Below are 22,322 nucleotides of genomic sequence, written 5' to 3' on the forward strand. Positions count from 1 at the left end.
GACAATATATTCAAGGTACTGAAGAAAAATAATACTAAGCAAGAATACTATACTTTAAAAATATGTCCTTCAAAACTGAAGTGGAGATAAAAACTTTCCCAAACAAACAAAAGCTGAGGGAATTCATCACCACCAGACCTGTTTTACGAGAAATACTAAAGGGAATTCTTCAAGTTGAAAGAAAAGAATGGTAATCAGTAACATTAAAAAAATGAAAGTATAAAACTCACTGGTAAAAGTAAGTACATAGTCAAATTCAGAATACTTTAATACTGTAATGGTGATGTTTAAATCACTTACATCTTTAGTATGAATGTTAAAAGAAAAATTATATTTTAAATAATAATAACTGCAATAATTTGTCAAGGGATACACAATATAAAAGATTGTAAATTGTTACATCAAAAATATAAACCATAAGAGAGACAGAGTAAAAGTGTAGAGTTTTTGTATGCGATCAAAGTTAAGTTGCTATCAGCTTAGAATATGCTGTTACAACCATAAGATGTTTTATGAAAGCCTCATGGTACTCATACAGTTACAACCTATAGTAGATACCCAACATCAAAGCAAACCACTGAAAACATAACCTAATCACAAAGGAAAACAGAAGAGAAGGAACAAAGGATCTACAAAACAACCAGAAAAAAAAAAATGAAATAACAGTAGTAAGTGCTTACCTACCAATAATCACCTTGAATGTAAATGGATTAAATTCTCCAATCAAAAGGAATAGAGTGGCAGAATGGATTTAAAACACAGACTCAACTATCTACTGCTTACAGGAGACTTACTTCACCTTTAAAGACACATATAGACTGAAAATAAAAAGATGGGAAAGGATATTCCATGCAAATGTAAGGCAAAAGAGAGCAGGGATAGCGATATTTATATCAGATAAAATAGACAGTAAGCCAAAAACGGTAAAGAAGAGACAAATAAGGTTATTTCATAATGATAAAGGTGTCCATTGCTTAACAGGATTCAATAATTATAAATATTTATGCATCCAACATTAGAGCACCTAAATGTATAAAGCAATATTAATAGATCCAAAGGGAGAGAGAGACTGCAATACAATAATAGTTGGAGTCTTCAATACTCCTCTTTCAGCAAAGGATAACTCATCCAGACAAAAAATCAAAAAGAAAACATCAGACTTAAACTACACTTTAGATCAAACGGACCTAATGGATATATACAGAACATTGCATCTAGCAGCAGTGGAATACACATTCTTCTCAAGCTCACAAGGAACATTCTCCAGGATACTCATATGTTAGGCCACAAAACAAGTCTTAACAAATTAAAGAAGATTGAAATAATATAGCTACCTTTTATAACCACAATGGAATGAGTCTAAAAATCAATAACAGGAGGCATTTCAGAAAATTCACAAATACATGGAAACTAAACAATGTACTTCTGAACAAGATATTAAGAGGGAAATTTTTAGAATGTCTTGAGACAAATGAAAATTGACACAGTAATATATGAAAATTTATAGGATGCAGCAAATGAAGCTCTAAGAGGGAAATTTAAAGAAGAATTTCAAATTTAAAACCTAAGGCTACACCTCAGGGAACTAGAAGAAAAGAAAGCAAACTAAACCTAAACCTAAAATTAGTAGAAGAAAGGAAATAATAAAGCTCAGAGCAGAAATAAACAAGAAAAAAGAAAACTGAGCTGATTTTTGAAAAGATAAACGAAACTGACAAACCTTTTGCTAGACTAATTAAGAAAAAGGAGAGAAGACTCAAACAAAATCAGAAATAAAAAAGGAAGTATTACAAATGATACTGCAAAAATACGAACAATCCTAAGAATCTACTATGTATAATTATATGACAACCAATTGGATAACCTAGAAGAAACAAATTTCTAGACATGTACAACTTACCAAGACTGAATCATAAAAATATAAAATCTGAACAGAACAATATGAGCAAGGGGATTACATTAGTAATAAAAACTGTGGCTCACGTCTGTAATCCCAGCACTTTGGGAGGCTGAGGCAGGTAGATGACAAGGTCAACAGATCGAAACCATCCTGGCCAACATGGTGAAATCCCATCTCTACTAAAAATACAAAAAGTTAGCTGGGTGTGGTGGCATGCACCTGTAGCCCCAACTACTTGGGAGGCTGAGGCAGGAGAATCACTTGAACTCAGGAGGCAGAGGTTGCAGTGACCCCAGATTGCACCACTGCACTACAGCCTGGCAACAGAGCGAGACTCCATCTCAAACAAACAAACAAACAAACAAACAAAACAAAAAACTGAACCCATGTTGGCCGGGTGCAATGCTTATGCCTGTAATTCCAGAACTTTGGGAGGCCAAGCCAGGAGGATTGAAGCGAAGAGTTTGAGACTAGCCTAGGCAACACAGGAAGACCCTATTTGTAATTTTTTAAAAAATTAACCAAGTGTGGTGGTGCATGCCTGTAGTAACAGCTACTTGGGAGGGTAAGGCAGGAAGATTGCTTGAGCCCAGGAGTTCAAGGCTGCAGTAAGTTATGATCATGCCACTGCACTCCAGCCTTGGCAACAGGGAAAGACCCTATATCTTAAAATAAAAAGTCTCTTATAAAAGAAAAGTCCAGGACCTTATGGCTTCACTGCTGAATTCTACCAAATATTTAAACAACATTTGCTACCATCCTTCTAAAACTCTTCCAAAAAATCTGACAAAGAGGGAATACTTTCAAACTAATTATACAGGGCAAGCATTATCTTGATACCAAAGCTAGACAAGGACATTATAAGAAAATAAACCTTAGGTCAATATCCCTGATGAACATACATGCAAAAATCCTTAATAAAATACTAGTAAACGTAATTCAACAGCACATTAAAAAGATCATTTACCATGATTAAGTGGGATTTTCCCCAGAGATGCAAGGATGGTTTGACATATGCAAATCTACAAATATGATATACCACATTAAAAGAATAAAAGACAAGAACCATGCAATCATGTGAATAGATGTAATAACAGCATTTAACAAAATTCAACATCCTTTTATGATAAAAAAACTCTCAACTGACAACTAATATAAAGAATGTACTTAAACACAATAAAGGCCATATATGACAAACTCATAGCTAACATACTCAAAGTGAAAAGTTGTAAGCTTTACTTCCAAGATCAAGAGTAAGACAAGGAAAATAACCACTTCTATTCAACATGTCACCTAAAGTCCTAACTAGAGCAATTAGGCAAAATAAAGAAAAGGCACTCAAATTGTAAAGAAAGAAGCTGAAATTTTCCTCTTTGCAGATAATACAATCTTATATATAGAACCCCTTAAAACCCCATTAAAAATCCTGTTAGATCCATGGCTAGAAACCCCATCTCTACTAAAAACACAAAAAATTAGCCAGGCACTGTGGCAAGCACCTGTAGTCCCAGCTACTCAGGAGGCTGAGGCAGGAGAATGGCATGAACCCGGAAGGTGGAGCTTGCAGTGAGCTGAGATTGCGCCACTGCACTCCAGCCTGGGTGACAGAGCAAGACTCCATCTCAAAAAAAAAAAAAAAAAAAAAGAAAAAAAATTCTGTTAGATCTAATATATAAACTCAATAAAGTTGCAGGATACAAAATCAACATACAAAAAACAAAAATAGAAATCAGTAAAATAATTCCATTTACAATAGCTACCAAAACATATTTAGGAATAAATTGAACTAAGGAGGTGAAAACCTATATTCTGAATACTATAAAGTAAAATATTGATGAAATAAAATAAGACTTAAATAAATGGAAAGATGTCCCATGTTCATGAATTGGAAGAATTCATATTGTTAAAATGGCTGCACTAGCCAAAGCAATGTACAGATTCAATATAATCTATCAACATTCTGATGAGATTTTTCACAGATATATTAAAAACATCCTAAAATCCATGTGAAACCACAAAAATAGCCAAAGCAAAAGAACAAAGCGGGAGACATTGCACTAGCTGACTTCAAAATAAATAGACCAGTGGAACAGAGTAGAGAGTCAAAAATAAATTCAAGCTATTATGGTCAAAAAAGATTGACAAGAACACACAATGGAAGAAAGGAGAGTCTCTTCAGTAAATGATGTTAGGATATCCACTTACAAAAGAGGAAAGTCACCTCCTACCATATACAAAAATTAACTCAAAATGGATTAAGAACTTAATTGTAAGACCTGAATGTATGCTGAATGCATGAAACTACTAGAAGAAAACACAAGGGATAAGCTCCAAGATCTTGGCCTGGGCAACAAGTTTTAGTCCCTAAAGCACAGGCAACAATTGCAAACAGACAAAAGGAATTATATCAAACTAAAATGTTTCTTTTTGCATAGCAAAGGAAACAATTATAAGGAGACAATCTATAGAATGGGAGAAAATATTTGTAAATCATACATCTGATAAGAGGTTAATATTCAAAACATATAAGGAACTCAAACAACTCATCAACAAGGAAACAACCCAACTGAAAAATAAGCAAAGAATCTGAATAGGCATTTCTCAGGAGAAGACATATAAATGGCCAACATACATGTTTTTAAAAAATGTTCAACATAACTAATCATTGAGGAACATAAATTAAGACCACAATAAGCTATCACTTCACACCTGTTAAAATGGCTGTTATCGAGAAGACAAAAGGTAAGTGTTAGCAAGAATGTGGAAATAAGGGAAACCTTGTATATTGCTGGTGAGAAGGTAGAATGGTGCAGTCACTGTATAAAACAGTATGGAGGTTGAAAAAAAAAAACCTAAAAATAGGGCAATCATATGATCCAGCAATCCCACTTCTGAGTGTGTATCCAAAGGAAATGAAATTAGTGTGTCAAAAAGCAAAGAGATACCTGCCTTCCCCTCTTCATTATAGCGTTATTCACAAAGCCAAAATATGAAATCAAACAAATTGTCCATCCACGGATGAATGAATAAGGAAAATATGGTATATATAAAAAATAGAACGCTATTCAGCCTTTAAAAAGAAACTTTATCATTTGCAATAACTAGGATAAACCTGGAGGACGTTATGTGAAGTTAAATAAGCCAGACACAGAAAAATAGATACCACATAATCTCACTTACATGTGGAATCTAACACAGTTGAACTCAAAGAAGTGGAGAGTAGAATGGTAGTTACCAGGGGCTGGGTGTGGGTGATTGGGAAAATGCTGGTCAAAGGATACAAAGTTTCAGTTAGTAGAGATAAATTCAAGAGATCCAGTTTACAACATGGGGCCTATGGTTAATGTATTCTTGAAAATTGCTAAGACAGAAGATTTTAGTGTTCTCACAACAAAAAATGAGAGGAACGTGAAGTAATACATATATTAATCAGCTCAATTTAGTTATTCAGCTATATATATTTCAAAACATCATGTTTTACACTATAAATATATAAAATTTTTTATCAATTAAAAATAAATTTTAAAAAGACATAAATAAGATTGAAAATATAAACTTAGAACATACGAAATACATAGCTAATAAAGAATAAGTCTCCGTATTTCACAAAGAATATCTATGAATTGGTTAAACAGGAATACAACCCAAACGGAAATTAAGCAAAAGACATAAGCAGGCATTGCACAGTAGCACAAACAGAAATAGCAGTAAATGTATACAAAGATGTTCAGTCACAATAACAATCAATTCAATGGAAAAGCAAAATGAACTACTTTTTCTTACCAATCTGATTGGCAAAATTTTTATAAAACTTCTACACACTCCATGTGGCTATAAAGAAACATTCGTACAACCTGGGTGTAATCTTATCATGTATATTTAGCAATAATTATTTTAAAATTCTAATAGAATTTTATTTGTTGACCAAACAATCCCACTACATGTACAAATTCATTCATAGCAGTATTTTTTACAATAGCAAAAGAGTAAAATCAACCCAAGATTCCATCTATACAAATTGATAGAAATAAACTATGGTTAATTTACATAATAAAAAATTATGAAGCTTTCATAATGAAGATACTCTTTAGGTATAGACTGAAATATCTCCAGCATATATTAAGTATTGTTTTAAGATTATTGAATTTTGAGTGGAGAAAAAAAAGGAATTTGTGAAATACTGTGTGTATGTTTCTTTGCATTTACATTAAAAAATCCTCGGCCGGGCACGGAGGCGCACGCCTGTAATTCCAGCACTTTGGGAAGCTGAGGCGGGCGGATCACGAGGTCAGGAGATCGAGACCATCCTGGCTAACACGGTGAAACTCCGTCTCTACTAAAAATACAAAAAATTAGCCGGGCGTGCTGGCGGTGCCTGTAGTCCCAGCTACTCCGGAGGCTGAGGCAGGAGAATGAATGGCGTGAACCCGGGGGGCGGAGCTTGCAGTGAGCCAAGATCGCACCACTGACTCCAGCCCAGGCGACAGAGCGAAACTCCGTCTCAAAAAAAAAAAAAAAAAAAAAAAAAAATCCTGAAAGTTTCCTATGGAGGGCAGAATGGTGAAAATGGGATGGAGAGGTACATAAATGGAAGCAAGATTTCTTTACATTTGTTTTGCATTGGAAAGCTAAACATCCTGCTGCTCAAGGTCATTGCCAAGGTCTGATTTTTCAAATTCGAAAAATTGCAACTTCAGGCATATATGGGTTAATATGTCAATAAATTATGCATTTCTAATAAAAAACAAAATACCATTTTATAGCCGCCACTTTAGCAAATATCATACATTACCAAATGCTGTCATAAAGAAAACTCTTGGTACTGACAGGCATGGGTATTACTACACCCATTCGGAAAATGGTTTGGCATTTTATTGTAGGGTCAAGCCGATGAATGAATGTCCTATTAACTAGACTGCTAGATTCATATCCTAGAACAGGGTTTCCTAATCTGATCTCCAATGAAGCTCATAGTTAAATTTCATGAATCCATTAATGTGGATGGTTAGAAAGACATTACATGTTTGACTGACATTCAGCATTTGTTTTTCAATTATCAATTTGTCAATACAGGCAAGCAGTCACAATGTTGAGAGCAATAACTGTGACCCTATCCACAAAATGTCACAATATTTTACATTATATTATAGTTGTTGCAAATATCTTACAAGAATATGTAAGCTGATTAGCACTTTGAAATTACAGCAGGTATTAGACCTACTGCTGTATTTCATGTGGTCATATCTCCTCGTCTACGGATACTCCTGTGACCTATATAGATAGGCAATTAGAGCAACTATGCTTAGTAGTCATTCAACCACCAAATAGTGAAGTTGTATGTTTTCTCAGTGTTAATTATGTTCCTTATCAACAATTCTCAGTTAATTAACACGGAGAAAAAAATGAGTTGTTTTCAATGTGCTAGAGTTTTTAAAAAATTGTTAAGGGGAGTCATCGCACATAAAGGGTTATGAACACTGAAACCGAAGACACTCTTGTACCTGTTTCTAGAGGACATATCAAGGGACATTTGAGAAAAATCATGATACTATTGCTTACAATAGTAAGAAACAAGAAGCAACTAATATAGCCACTAACACTGTGATAGATTAAAAACCATCTGTAGCATAATTTTATACAATAAATGCCATTGGTTAGTGAAATGAACCAGACATAAAACAAAAGGGAGGAATCTCACAAACAAGATGTTAAGTTATAATTGGCAAAATGAGAAAAGTATGAAGTTGTTTATTAGCAAAATCTGAGTGGCAGACAGAAAATACAACCAAGAAGAAACACACAGGGGACTTCTATAGCAGATGATTATTCCATTTTCTAACCTAGGTGATGGATACATAAGATATTTATTTTAACACTATTCTTTATACTGTTCAGATCCATATTATACATTATTTTGTATGTATACTATGTTTTCACAATATAAGGAAAAAGTCTTGTATCATTAAGAGTTGGGCCAATAGTAAGAGTAACATAGTTACCTGAGATGTAGCTTTTGCTATTTGACTCAAGTCCGTCTGGCTATGCATTGCAGTTTCATCAGTTTCACTGACAGAAGGTAAATCAGATCCTGGAGGTATTCCTTTCTTAATTAAGGAGCGCACAAAATGCCTAAGAGAAAAACAAACCCCAAACTTCTATTGTTTTGATCTTCTGCTTATAGTTATTAATAAACAACTGCATTTTTGTCAACAATAGAAAGTTCTGATTGTGTTCTATTTGTCATTGTCATTCTTTTACTACCAGTAACGTTTTTTACCTCATGTTAAAACATTGAATATCTTTCTATGCTACTAAAAATATTGTATATTAGTCAACAAATTGACGTAAAAATTCTAGAACATTATTTGTTTTAAAGCTTTGGTGGTCAACTTTGGGTTTTGATGATCGAAACAGAAATTTGATATGTGGAATTGATTTAATTATCAGAGTGATGTATCAGTGAAACAGAATTAAGGGTCAGAAATTTAATTATGAGTCTTGAGCACTTAAGTTTATCACTGTGACATTCATACCAGCTACCCAAGCATATAGTCTTTCCTTTCAAGTAATTGCTGGTATGACTCCAAATTGCTGTTGCTATTGCTAGAATTTTATAGGTACGTAAGACATTTTTGTAGTATATGCATTTTTTAAGTAAGTGTGTTTCAAAGATAAAATTAAATTCCATGTATATAGACTTCATCAACTTGGATATTTTTTCCAGTTAGTGTTCTGTAAAAATTCACTTTTAACTAAACTTCTCTGATTTACACAAAACTGCCACTAGAGGGTAGCACAAACTTGGTTGTGAGTCTCCAATTCTACCAGACATGGCCAGGAGCCAAGAATGGGTAAGTCCCGGAGTGTTGCTACAAAGACAATGTTCCTAAGATAGAAAGCTGTGACAGCAGTCACCTTCAAAGGCTCATTAAAACACAGGCTTGCTCTTATGTTGACCTGCGACAGCAAAGCAGGACAAGGGGCATGTCTGCCACGCAGGATGAAATGCCATTCACATATCTCTGATTTGGCTCTGTCAGAAATGAATATGTAAATGAATTAATAACAGATTCAAGCAGTGAACAGATTAGTCGAATCCAATCAGGTGATGAAGCCACCTGTATCTGGGTATTAGAATTTCACGGACTTCAATCAAGTAATACAGCTGAAAGAAGACAAAAGGAAAACGTAAGTCACTCAGGGAATTTAGGTTATGAAACTAGCCCATTTGGGGTCCCTATTGGCGTAGAGATTCTAAAAGGCTGGCTATGACTATTCAAATTGTAAGAAAATTTGTCCTTGAGGTCTGCAGTTCTATTTCTTACAACCCACAAAATCTCTGATGCGCAAACTCAACTACCTGAAGAGATAAACAAAAATTATTTTGAATAGCAAAATCATCATCTTAGTGAGTGTGGTGAATTTTAGGTGCCATCTTGACTGGCATGAGGGCTGCCAAGGTGACTAGTAAAACATTATTTCTAGGTGTGTCTGAGAGTGCTTCCAGAAATTGGCGTATGAGTCGGTGGACTGAGAGAGGATCCACCCTCAATGTAGATGTGTGCCATCAAATTACCTGGAGGCCTGGGCAGAAGAAAATGGCAGAGGAAAGGTAAATTCACTTTCTCTTCTGGAGCTGGGATGCCCTTCTTCTGCCCTTAGACATCAAAAGCCCAGGGCTTCTGCCCTTTGGACTCTGGGACTTGTACTGACAACTCCCTGGGTTCTCGTACCTTTGTCTTCAGACTGAGAGTTACACCATAGCTTCCTGGGTTTTGAGGCCTCTAGATTTGGACTGAACCACGTGCTACTGACCTCCCTGGTTCTCCAGCTTGCAGACAACCTATCTTGAGGCTTCTCAGCTTCCATAACCAGTGAGCCAATTCCTCTAATGAACCTCCTGTCATATATTTATATTCATATCTTTATCTATATCTGTGTCGATGTCTATATTCCACATTCATTCAGTCTCTCTGGAGAACCCTGACTAAAACAGTGGGTAGCTTAAGCATAACATTAATCAGAAATCATGAAGCATTAACATTTTTATGTTAAGTTTAGAAAAATTCTGTGTGTGACTAAATGTTTGTGTTCCTCCAAAATTCAGATGTTGAAACCTAATCCCCAATGTGATGGTATTTGGAGGTGGAGCCTCTTATTAGGTCACAAGGGTAGAGCCCTCATGATTGGCATTAGAATCCTTACAAAACAGACCACAGAATAATTTTTTGCCCTTTCCACCCTGTGAGGATATAGAGGAAAAGGAAGCCATCTATGAAAGTGAGCCCACACCAGACACCAAATCTGCCAGTGCCTTGATCTGGGACTTCCAGTCTTCAGAACTGTGAGAAATAAATTTCTGTTGTTTATAAGCCATCCAGTGTATGGTATTTTTGTTATAGCAGCCAGAACAGACTAAGAAACCATGTGTGAGTTTTTATAATACATGAAAGCATTTAGCGTGTTATATAATCTAGAAATTAGGCCTTTAAATGTATAGCTTAATATTTAATTTTAGCTATATGCTTAAGTTAAAAGGTATAGGAAAATTTTGGTTTGTAAACACGAATAGTATGTATAGGAAAAATTAAATTTCTACAAATACGTGATTTTGATTATTTGACTTTGTAATGATTTAAATACTTGCGAAGACTTTTTTGCTTTCATTTTTGGCTTTTAAAATGCTTGAAGAGAAAACAACCTAGTAAAGTTGCAAATGCAATGTAAAATATTTAAATAAATTTAACTAATTTATTTTAAGTGTTTATAGAGATTACTACATTGATTTCTTAGAAATTATAACACAAATTTTATGCTGGGCATGGTGGAACGTGCCTGTAGTCTCAACTATTTGGGAGACTGAGGCAAGAGGCACCACTTGAAATCAGAAATTTGAGACCAGCTGGGTAACAGAGCAAGACCCTATCTCAAAAAACAAAACAAAACAAAAACCCAAAAGTTTGAGAATAAAACTAGATTTATTAATTTGCAACAATAACAAAATTTTAAAACCAAAGTAGCAGGAAATGTTTTATTCTGGTTATAAAACTGTGCTGCATGGCTTGACATTGACAACTGCCAATATTTGTCTAGTAGTGCTGTGTAGTGCTCCCTCCCTACCCACTTTTCAACGTTCACTTGTTGATGCATAGAACTGACAAAGTCTTAAAGGTAAAATATTTGAAGACTATCCCTAGTATTATAAACTTAAATAGAATAAATAAAAGTATAAATTAACTGCCTGTGATATAAAGAGTATCTAAAAGTAGTAAAGCACAATGAACATGCTACAGATCTAAATTTTGACTGCTTTTCTCTTATCAGTTTATATTCCTATCACAGATTGTAGTCTATCCAAGAGAAGGCTAAAAACATATTTAATGGCCATTTTATGTGTGACTGATGGTACAGACCATTCAATAATTTTAATACAGTTTTATTGAAGCTTAAAATACATGTTTAAATATTGTTAAACAATGAATATACACTTGCTGAAATATCACAAAGTAAACATCGTCATATCACCATTACTCAGATCAAGCGTTTTTCATATTACTAACAACCCACAAACCCTGCTAGAAGCATGTCCCCATCATGGCCAACTCTCCTCACCACAGACGAACACACTGGTTACTTCCAACACCATGTATTGCTTTTTAAAATTTTTCTTTTCTTACTGTATATTAATAAGATAACTGAAAACTAACCATGTACTTTGTGTACCAGACTTATTTGGTCTAAATTTTGTGAGTGTATGTGAGATTCATCCATATTGCTTTGTATAGCAGTCTTTATTTCACTTTTATTGCTTTATATTATTGCATTATATTTGTCTTTGGTTTTACTATGATATGTTTAGCTGCAGTTTTCTTTGTATTTATATTACTTAGTCTTTCTAAGACTTCCTGAATCTTGACTTAAACTTTTCCCTTTAGGGATTCTTTTGGCCATTAAGATTTGATGATTTAATTATTTCCAAATCTCTTTATCTTCTACTTCTGAGAACCACTGGCAAGTACGCTGGTCATGTTCAACGTGTCTCACAGGTCTTAACTGTACTTTTTTCCCCATTTTTTTTTTTGTCTCCATGCTTTAGTCTAGATATTATCTTCTAATCTATTTTCAATTTTGCTTATTCTCCTTTAGTCTGTATCTAATGTGTTCTTAAGCACATCTATTGAGTTCTGGGTCCTAGTCATTATATTCCTTGCTTCTAGAATTTCTATTTTATTTTTTAAATCCCTTTACATACTTTCTTTTTTATATTTTTACCACTCGATTAAAGGATAATTGAAGTACAACTAATTGCCCACGTTCAAAGTGTAAATTTGCTAGTCTTTGATATATGTGTATAACCATGTATTAGCCACCTATTGCTGCATTAAAAATTACCACAATTTTAATGGCAACCATCATACCCTGCACTAATATCATCCAATACACCAGTTATTCCTATTTGTAAAGTTCTTCTGATTCAATAAAAACTTCAGATTCAACTTCACTGTCTTTCTTTCTATCCCTATGGTCATGTTCAAATATTAGTGAATTTGGGTTCCTCTTCCTCCTCCTTCCCCCTTTCTTTTCATTGTTCTTCATTGTCTTTGCTGTTGTATTTAGTTAGTCTTTTTTTTTTTCTTTTTGGTCCCTAAGAGTGACACACCCGGTTTTCCACGTTTCTATGACAATCATTTAATCTTGTAATTTAATTAGCTGGTAATAACCGAAAATATTCATCAGTGCTAATGATTAAAGTAGATAAGATGCTTTTTGTTGTTCTAAAACAGTAGCCAAATCTGTAAAGCCAGACAGATTTTTCCTATCAGCATAATTACTTGAAACAAGAAAAAAAAAATTAGAGTACTTCTAAATATGAAATACTCCAAACCTCTCTGGCTCTCTTCTGCCTCCAGGCAATATCCCAACTTCTTGTCACTGCCTTTCATCTTTCACCAGCTTATACTCTTATATTGTCTACTCCTTTTAGGAACATAATTTGAGCAGCTGTGTCATCTCACCAAAGCAGTAAAACAGACAATGTGAAAGAGAAAAGTGAGGTCATTTTTCAATAGTATCTTTGTTTTACATATAATATTTTCATATCACTTTATTTTTTCAGTCAGAGTTTTCATTGATTAATTAATAAATTTTTCCTCACGAAAACAGTGTCCTTGCTAGTTAATCCTCGTGTCCCCTCAATCCTCTATTTAAATATCCTTGGGATAAGGGGGATCTTTTAATTTATTTTTTTTTTTAATTTTATGATACTAAAGAACATTTGAAGTAGGCCTTATTCCAACCAATTCAAAATTTATCTTAAAATAAGTATTTCTGGCTGGGCATGGTGGCTCACGCCTGTAATCCCTGCACTTTGGGAGGCCAAGGCGGATGGATCACCTGAGGTCAGGGAGACCAGCCTGGCCAACATGGTGAAATCCCACCTCTAGTAAAAGTACAAAAATTAGCCAGGTGTGGTGGCACACACCTATAATCCCAGCTACTTGGGAGGCTGATGCAGGAGAATCGCTTGAACCCGGTAGGCAGAGGTTGCAGTGAGCCAAGATTGTGCCACTGCACTCTAGCGTGGGCAACAGAGCAGACTCCATCTCGGAAAAAAAAAAAAGTATTTCTTACTATAAAAGGGAACTTAAGAAATATTGCTTTTGTATAATCACTGCAATGACACAAATTTTAGTATATTTGTCATCAAAGCATACATTTTTATTTATTAAATAAAACTGATTTAAAAGGTTGAAATGTTTTAACTATCGTATTAGGACAATTACATTCAATTGGTCTTCTTAACAGGGCAAAGAAAATGCCACTTAGTTATGTTGTATTATATAAATGGATGAGCTTTTCATTTTAATCTATGAATATAGGTTAAAATAAAAACTAAAAATGATATAATAATACTGTTATAGTAAAATGCTACAGTTATGGGCAGGTCACTTGTTCATTCCTTTTAATATTTAGAAAAAACTTATGCAATGATAAAAATGTTTACTTAGAACATTTGACCACTGAGAACTTAAAAAGTAGCTAATGCAACTAAGGAAATTAATTTGTAATTTTATATAATGTTAATTAACTTAAAAAATTTATATAGCCACATGTGCCTAGTGCCTACCATAAAGGAAAGAACATAATTTAAAATACTGAATAACTTAGGTGCTTCAAAATATTTTCAATTCAATTAATATTTACTTAATACCTATGATTTCCAAGTTACTACGTTAAATATCCAATTATTACAATGTAGATACAAAGCCCATATGCTAACCCTATACAAGCCAACGTTAGTTAACTAATTCTAAAAATCTGGTGATGTTACTCATTACACCCAGAAAATTAGAGACAAATTTGGAGACGGGAAGGCTATTGGAAGCAGACAATATTAAGAACTGATAAAGACATCATTAGTTCTATGAAAGAAAAATTAAAACGGCAACTAAGCCAATCACTGAAACAAAGCCCCAGAAAACCCAGTAGTTTCAGGTCATTGAATGTTAGGGTAATTGTTCCTCAAAGTCCTTGAGGTCCCTCTGTTAGAAGACAGTATAGTAATAATGCTAAGTATGATTCATCCAAGAAGCAAGGAAGCTCTACTTAAGAAGGAAAGACATTATTTAATATATTAATAATGTGTGTATTACAAGTGGTTAATATAGCCCAAATTTTGACTAAATTAATGATACTGTTGATAATACTGCATTGCATTTCTATTATATTGCAGTATCAGTTAGGACTGTTTGTGTCCAAGTGACAGAAGGCTAATTCATAGTAGTTTTAATAGGAATAGAAATTCCATTGGCTTTTGTAACTGAAATGTCCAGTGGGACTGGAAAACAACTTACACAGTGTTCTTTTACACATCTAGAAACCTAATAATAAGAGAATGGAGTGGTGCATATATAAATGTTGTCAAATATTTGTAGATTTTTCATGTAGATAGGCAATAAAAAAAGCTGAAATGTATTATTTTAGGAACTTTAAATATTATTCCTTTTAGGGGAAGAACTGGATTAATTTACAAAACACATCGACAGAACATACTACTTACTAGATGAAGGGGAAGGCAGGTGCTGTGATCTCTAGGTGTATGTACACTTCCCCCATCAAATTTGTAAGTTGAGATCCTAAACCCTGAAATAATGGTATTAAGAGGTGAGGCCTTTGGGTGGTGACTCAAGCCTGCATGCAGGGCATTAGTGTCCTTGTAAAAAACCCCCAGAGAGCTCATTCACCCCTTCCATTATGTGAGTACACAATGAGAAGATGCCATGCACAAGGAAGCAGATCCTTGCCAGAAATTGATTCTGCTGGCATGCAGTTCTTGGACTTTCCAGCCTCTAGAAGTATGAGAGATAAATTTTTTTGTTGTTTACAAGCCACTAGTCTATGGCATTTTGTTATAGCAGCCCAAACAGGCTAAGACAGAAAATGGATGCTTCCAAGTGGCATTGCTGCTATAGTAACTACCTAAAAGTGTGGAAGCAGTTTTGGAACTGGGTAATAAAAGCTGGAAGAGTTTTGACGTACGTGCTAAAGAAAGCCTACACTACCATAAATGGACCTTTAAAGACTATTCTGGAAAGGGCCCAAAAAGGAAAGAGGAGAGGTATAGAGAAAGCCTCAATCTTCTTAGAAAATACATAAGTGTCTGTGAATTGAATTCTGGTAGAAATATGGATAGTAAAGGCCATTTTGATGAGGTCTCCCATGGAAATGAGGAACATGTTACTGGGCCATGGAGGAAAAGCCACCCTTGTTAGGCAAAGACTTTAGCTGAATTTTCTGTGTTCCAGTGTTTTGTGGAAGGTAGAACTTGTGAGCGGTGAAATTGGTGAATATTGGATTGAGGAAATTTCTAAGCAAAGTGTTGAAAGTGCGGCGTGCCTTCTCTTGACTCCTTATAGTAAAGTGCTAGAAAAGAGAAATAGATTTGGACAATTCTCAGCCTACCCATATAGGGAAAAGTGAGAAAGCCTATTTGAAAGAGAACAAGGAAAATGTGGAAGCCACTTCCACATTTTCAGATATTTGTTACAGTCGCACCCTACTTCTCCATACCAAAGTCTGTATTTGCTTGCTCGGGCTGCCATAACAAAATACCACAGGCTAGGTGGTTTCCATAGGAGAAATCTATTTTCTCACATTTCTGGAGACTGGAAGTCTGAGACTAGTCAGGATGGGTGCCAGCAGGGTTTGTTTCTTATGAAGGAGACTCTCCTTCCTGCCTGCCAACAGCTGCCTTCTCTGTGTGCTCACATAGCTTTTCCACTGTGTGTGTGCCTGGAGAGAGAGAAAGAGACAGAGAGAGAGAGAGAGAGAGAGAGAGAGAGAGAACTCTCTGATGTCTCTCCTCACAAGTCACCAATCCTCTCAGATCTGTAACCCCCGCCTTATCACTCATTTCACCTTAATTGCCTTCTTAGAGGCCTTATCTCCAAATGCAGCCACACTGGAGCGTCAGAATTTTAACCTATGAATTTGGTGGGCATACAAACATTCAGCTCATAACACACACAAGAAATTAGCAAAAAGTATTTGTTAATTAAGTGGATTAATGTAACTACAAACTATAAAAGGTCAAGAAAATGTCCTTTTAAAGTTTTTACATCTATTTGGGCTTATTTTAAAATTACTGTTCTTCAAAATGCTCCCATTTGGTGTGATTTTTAACCAGACACATCACAAGATAACACACGACGCATTTGTGAGGAAAAATGTTATATACTTACGTTTCTGTTGGAATTGTAAACGGAGTCATTCTATAATTCAAAAATGGACTTGAAATCTCAAGGAATTGTTCAGGCTTCTTTACTATTAACTCTAAAAAGTAGTAGTTAGAAAGTATGATGTATATTTAAAAAAATCTTTCAAGATTGCATACAGAATTTAACATTTAATACAGTACTGGTTAGATTAACTATTCACTCAGCAAATTTCAACAGTGTGAAATAGGAATGTAAAACCACACATGAAGCTTTTATTGAAAGAGTTTATAGATCTTTCCAGTATTCAATTCCTTTTGTCTACTCTTCGATTTCTTTCCAGATTATGTGAAACAATTAAGTCTCAAGGGAGAAAGTTAGCAATGTCTTACAGAATTATTACTTGGCATTTGCTATTTCAAGTACAGGAATGAGTTTCTATAAAAGTATTTTACTAAAAGAAGTGTTCCCTTAGTTAACCTCTGTAACACAATTGCTTAGGATATAAGAAGGAAATGTGAACTACCATATGAATACGGCAGTGGAAGAACAAAAACTGTAGCAAAGTAATGATCATGAGGTGAAAAGAAAGCAGCAGGTCAGGAGAGGATTTGTGGATATTCCTAAAGAGTCTGAGGCTGATCTAGAAGAAAGAAATTCTCAATGAGTAAAGGACACAGCACGTGACTACCATGGTGAACAATGGGATTAAACATTAGGGGTGATTATTAGGGGGAAAAAAAGGGACAGGGACATGGAATACATAAATTTTGTTTGACTGTTCTATGCCATTTTCTGTTAATTTTCAATTTAGAAAGACAATTATGTGAAGAGCCTCTAGGTAGGATACTGACATTACAGCATCCTACCAATTGTTAGATTTGTAACCCCAGTTTATAAAAGAGTATTTGCTTACATAGAATTACACAGCAATCAGTAGCAAAATCAGAAGTTACCTACATGTTCACTATTCTTCCTTTCATTCAACTATTCCTTGATGCCCTGAATAACTGTTTTAAGAAATTATGTGAATTTAACCCAAATATAACATTTTAAAATAAAGGATTTTGTTTTCCTTTCAAGTGTCAAATGGATGCTGGTCTTTGGTTCAAGAAACAATAAAGGAGAAGATGGAAGGAAGGGAGGGAAGGAGAGAAGGAAGGAAGGAGGGACGGAGAGAGGAAGGAGGAAGGAAGGAAGGAACGAAAAAAACAAACCAAAGATTGGGAAGTTTTTGCACTTTGCTACAACGATTTTTCTATCACACTAATAATAACAATGTCATCACTCAAAGAACGACCTTGATATATGTGGTCAAGTCAGACATTAACCAAACTTTTTAGCTTCTGAGATGTGAAGAGTTCATCCTTTAAAGACATAAAATTTGGGCATACAATTAAACATAGGCTTTAGATGAAATGTTGGGTGATTTTCCTTGACATACATCTTTCACCACAAATGAAACTGTTAGACTTTCATACATTAATTAGAAGGATTTGAAAATGATGTGATACATACCTTGAGCTTCATCTGTTATAACGGTTTCCTTTTTTTGACGAATGAGTTTCCAGGGAGGTACAGGAGGTGGTTTTGGTGGTGCTACCAGAGGACAAGACCTACTTCTGGTCACCAGCACAGGATGGCTACAGATGTGGGAAAGCCCATATTCTCTAAGTTTCTCAGCAGAATCTGCCTAAAAGATGGAAAGTAGATTGAAAAGCATTCTCCTCCATTTAAAGTAGTACTTTTTCCAATATGAAAGTACTATCACCAACAGAGCAATATGGTGGTAATAAGAAAAAAATCACCCAATATCTCTACCTCTCTTAATATAAGCATTATTATCATTTGTATTTCTTTCCATCTTTTAAAGTTTCTGGAGCCCTGCTTCTTTATTTACAAAATGAGAGACTGGAACTAGTTTACACTTTTCAGTTCTAAAAGCTTAAGATTGTGTGAGATTGCACAAAAAGCACATCAGTTAGTCCAAAATTAATCAGTCATTATTTTTACAGGCTAATGCTTTAACACTAGTGCTTAATATATATTTTTAAAAAACTAACCATTGCTACCTAATTTTTTTAAAGGCTCCTTTCTTGAATGTGTTCAGGTAAATAAAGTGGTAAGTGACTGTCTTGTCTACACTTTACCCTTCCTCCCCTAACAATGTATTCCTCCACAGAAGATCCCCATGATTACACATGGCAGTGGAGGAATCCGGAGAAGTGCAGGGAGAAGAGGCTGTCCTTTGTCCTGCCAAATCAAGGAGCTGCCCAGATAGATACTTCTCATATTCTAATGTTAGACCTCCTGAAGCCAGTCTGCTTTGGAATAATTCAGAATAATACCTGAGTTCTACTTAGAACTTACGTTACTGATTTATGGCTGAACCATGCCAAAGGAAATAAAAAAGTATGTGAATGTTAAAGTGATGTATACTATAGCCAAATTCTGACTTTCACAGCTTACTTTAACATTTAAAGTAAAATAAGATGAAATATTAACTACATTAAAGTCAATTTTGATCGATTTTGTCAATAACTATTTTTCTTCCTAGTTATGTTGTCTCAATGATTTCTATGCAATAGCCACAAACCAGATTGTAAATTTACAAAACAGACACTTAAATTAGAACCAGAAACCCACTTATCAGCCTATAGCAAATTATTACTTCAGCTGGAAACTGCCTTGCTCTCATGACTCTGCTGTAGAGCTCAATCTTCCCTGAGGTAGGAGACCCATGAGACAGGAGAGTCTTTGCAAGATCAGGATAATAATTTTAAGAAGGAGTTAATCAGTGCACTCGTGTGTCCAGCAGAATGGTTTAAAGTATTGTAGACATTCAAAATACAGACAAAAGTGATGCAATAGTTTTTAAGTCACTGAAGTAATGGAGAAAACTGTCATTTTCTTTTTATCCCTTTTGTATATTTTAGCAAGCTACTAAAAAATTTCAGAAAACTCTGGAATTATGTCTTAGAGTGCCTTAAAAAACTTTTACATAGATGTTCTTAAATATAAACCTTTTTCTATAACTTGAACCCTGTCAATTTTTAAGTTTTCATGAGTCAAGCCAATACCTGAAACTAATTCTTTCAATGGAAAGAAAATGCCTTGACATAGTAGTTATAAAAGGTAAATTACTGCAAAAGTTACATTTGAATAATATCCAAAATAGAAGTCAAATTCAAAGTAGTATTTAAAAGTTGAATAAGTTCCAGATATTTTGCTAGTCATAATTTTTGGTCTACATGTGTTAATTTCTTCCTGCCATTGCAACAAATTTTAGTGTAACTCCCCGCCGCCTTTCTTTAAACTGTAGAGCATTAGAAAATAAAATGATTTAAAGTATTTGGAAATATAAAGAACTGGTCCAAATAACAAATTCCAGTATTAGCACCTATTTATAATTTGAATAATCTGCCAAAGTACTAACATTATTTTGGCACAAGGAATTTAAATGCAACAATTCTACATACTTCATTTTATTTTTAGTGTACTACACAATACTTCTGATTCATGTAAAGTAATGCTATTAATAAGAGTTATAGTTTCATGCTGAGAAAGTTTGTTCAAGGATTTCAAAGTTCCTTAGGTTACAATTAGGGAAAGAGAGAGATTTACAATAGTGCCTGAAACACTGAGTTTTTCATAGGCACTCAATATACATATGCTGCACAATTCATGCGTAAGACTTAAATTAGAAGTTTCGTTTCCTAAGACCCTTTCACTCTTTTTATTTCAGCTCATTTCAAACATTCTAAAAGATGCAAGAGTTGGATTTGGACAGGTGAAGGAGGCTTTAGTAAAACTCCCAGATCTACATAAAACTAAAACCATTAGAATACCCAAGAGGAGAAAGAAGTTGGATAATGTAATTTATAACATCTTGCTCCTTCCTCAATTTTGTTCTTGATTTTCTTGTATTTTTTTTTTTACCACTTCTTTAAATAAATGTAAGTTCTTGACTTTATTTTACCTGCTGATCTTACTGTCTTTGAGGCTGTAACTTTTAGCAATGTACTCCATTTAACAAAATTTCATTAAGACAGAAATTGTTTCCTATAGGTATATTCTTAAGACATTGTATCTCTATTACATTCTCATATTTACCAGGGAAACCAGATCACCCTCACAGGATGCTAACCTAAAAGAATCAGCAGACAAGACAGGAAGATGGTGACTCACTAGTCAGTTCATTACAGCCTTGGAAGTCACTTACTGTTCCAGACACTGGGTTAATTCCAGAACCTCTGGGCACCTTAAGCCTTAAACTTCCCCAAAGGGAGGATTTATAATAATCTTTATGCCTTGAACTTCACCCATGCCTCAAGCTGCCTTTAAGTCTTCTCCCCTTATAATTTCAATATCTAGTAGTTCCTTGAACCCAGTGGAATCTTCTTCATCTCCAAACTTTCCAACATAAGATTCCCTCTGCTTTGAACACACTTTATCCCATTTACTTGCCTAACTTCTTTAAGGTCTCAGCTTAAACAGTTCTTCCTTAGGGATGACTTCCCTGGCTACCCATTAGAAAGGATGGCATGTTTCTGTTATGTCTTTCATTCATTTTTTTTCATTCATTTAACCGTCTTTTCACTTGGTTACTCCTCCAACAAATATTAATTCACCTACACCTACTACGTGGCAGGCACCTTGTGTGCCTTCTGTTCTAATTGTATTATTGCAGTTCACTCAATTGTATGCCTTCCTCATTAGGCTCTAAGCTTTGTGGGGAGGACCTTTCTTAGCAATCTTTCTTAGCACTGTATCTTCAAAACATAGCATATTGTTTACCATATAATAGCATATAATAGGTAATTCATAAAATCTGTTGAATCAATCAATGAATAAACAGATGTGAGTTTTTAGTCTTTGTTTTTAAAATTAAAAATGATCAGCACTACCAAAAGTTCAAAAGGATTATTTTGCACCCCATTCTTTTTATGGCGTGCAGAAAGCACAGGATAATACTTTATCCTCTGCTTACATTTTGTGGTTTTAAAGGGAGTTTGAGTACTTCTCATGACAGACATGAGACTATGGCACTCCATAAAGCATTGCTGGTATTCTTTTTTCTTTATTTCTTCTAAAAAAACAAACAGTATACACGTGCAGAATGTGCAGGTTTGTTACGTAGGTATGTGTGCCACGGTGGTTTGCTGCCCCTATTGACCCATCCCTCCCCTCAACCCCATCCCACACCAGGCCCTGTTGTGTATTGTTCCCCTCTCTGTGTCCATGTGTTCCCGGTGTTCAACCCCCACTTATGAGTGAGAACATGTGATGTTTGGTTTTCTGTTTCTGCATTAGTTTGCTGAGGATAATGGCTTCCGGCTTCATCCATGTCCTTGCAAAGGACATGATGTCATTCCTTTTTATGGCTGCATAGTATTCCATGGTGCATATGTACCATACTTTCTTTATTCAGTCTACCATTGATGGGGCATTAATGGTATTCTTCAGCAGTCCAACGAGTTAGAGCATTTACTTGCTAGCATATCTGAGACAGCACATAGGCCAGTAGCACACAAAGAGGTTAAAAGAAAGGCAGGTGTGAGAAGGCCAGCCCTAATCTCAGCAAGAGTCCTGACTTGGGAGAGGCTTTAGAAGTACATTTAGATTGTTGAATGTTGCTAGTTTTTAGATTCAGTCCAAATTGCTGTTTCTGCTGTTTAACCATGTATAATGTTTTCTAACTTTGGATT

At 34.9% G+C, this 22,322-nt stretch overlaps 1 protein-coding gene across 6 annotated transcripts in view; it reads right to left on the reverse strand.

The window, feature by feature from the left end:
- The window catches only part of ADGB (androglobin), a 235,351-nt gene that overhangs the window by 112,246 nt on the left and 100,783 nt on the right, over positions 1-22,322 (reverse strand). For all 6 annotated transcript variants that reach the window (XR_002521725.2, XM_021937748.2, XM_021937749.2 and 3 more), the window contains 3 exons: positions 18,133-18,307; positions 16,642-16,732; positions 7,900-8,029 (listed from right to left, as the gene is read on the reverse strand). Coding sequence is in view for 5 of the 6 variants with exons in the window: in XM_021937748.2 (XP_021793440.2) it covers positions 7,900-8,029; positions 16,642-16,732; positions 18,133-18,307 (396 nt within the window). In the remaining variant the exon portion in view is untranslated. The remainder of the gene's footprint in view (positions 1-7,899; positions 8,030-16,641; positions 16,733-18,132; positions 18,308-22,322) is intronic.

Source organism: Papio anubis, chromosome 6, assembly GCF_008728515.1.
Source record: "Papio anubis isolate 15944 chromosome 6, Panubis1.0, whole genome shotgun sequence".
NCBI lineage: Eukaryota > Metazoa > Chordata > Mammalia > Primates > Cercopithecidae > Papio > Papio anubis.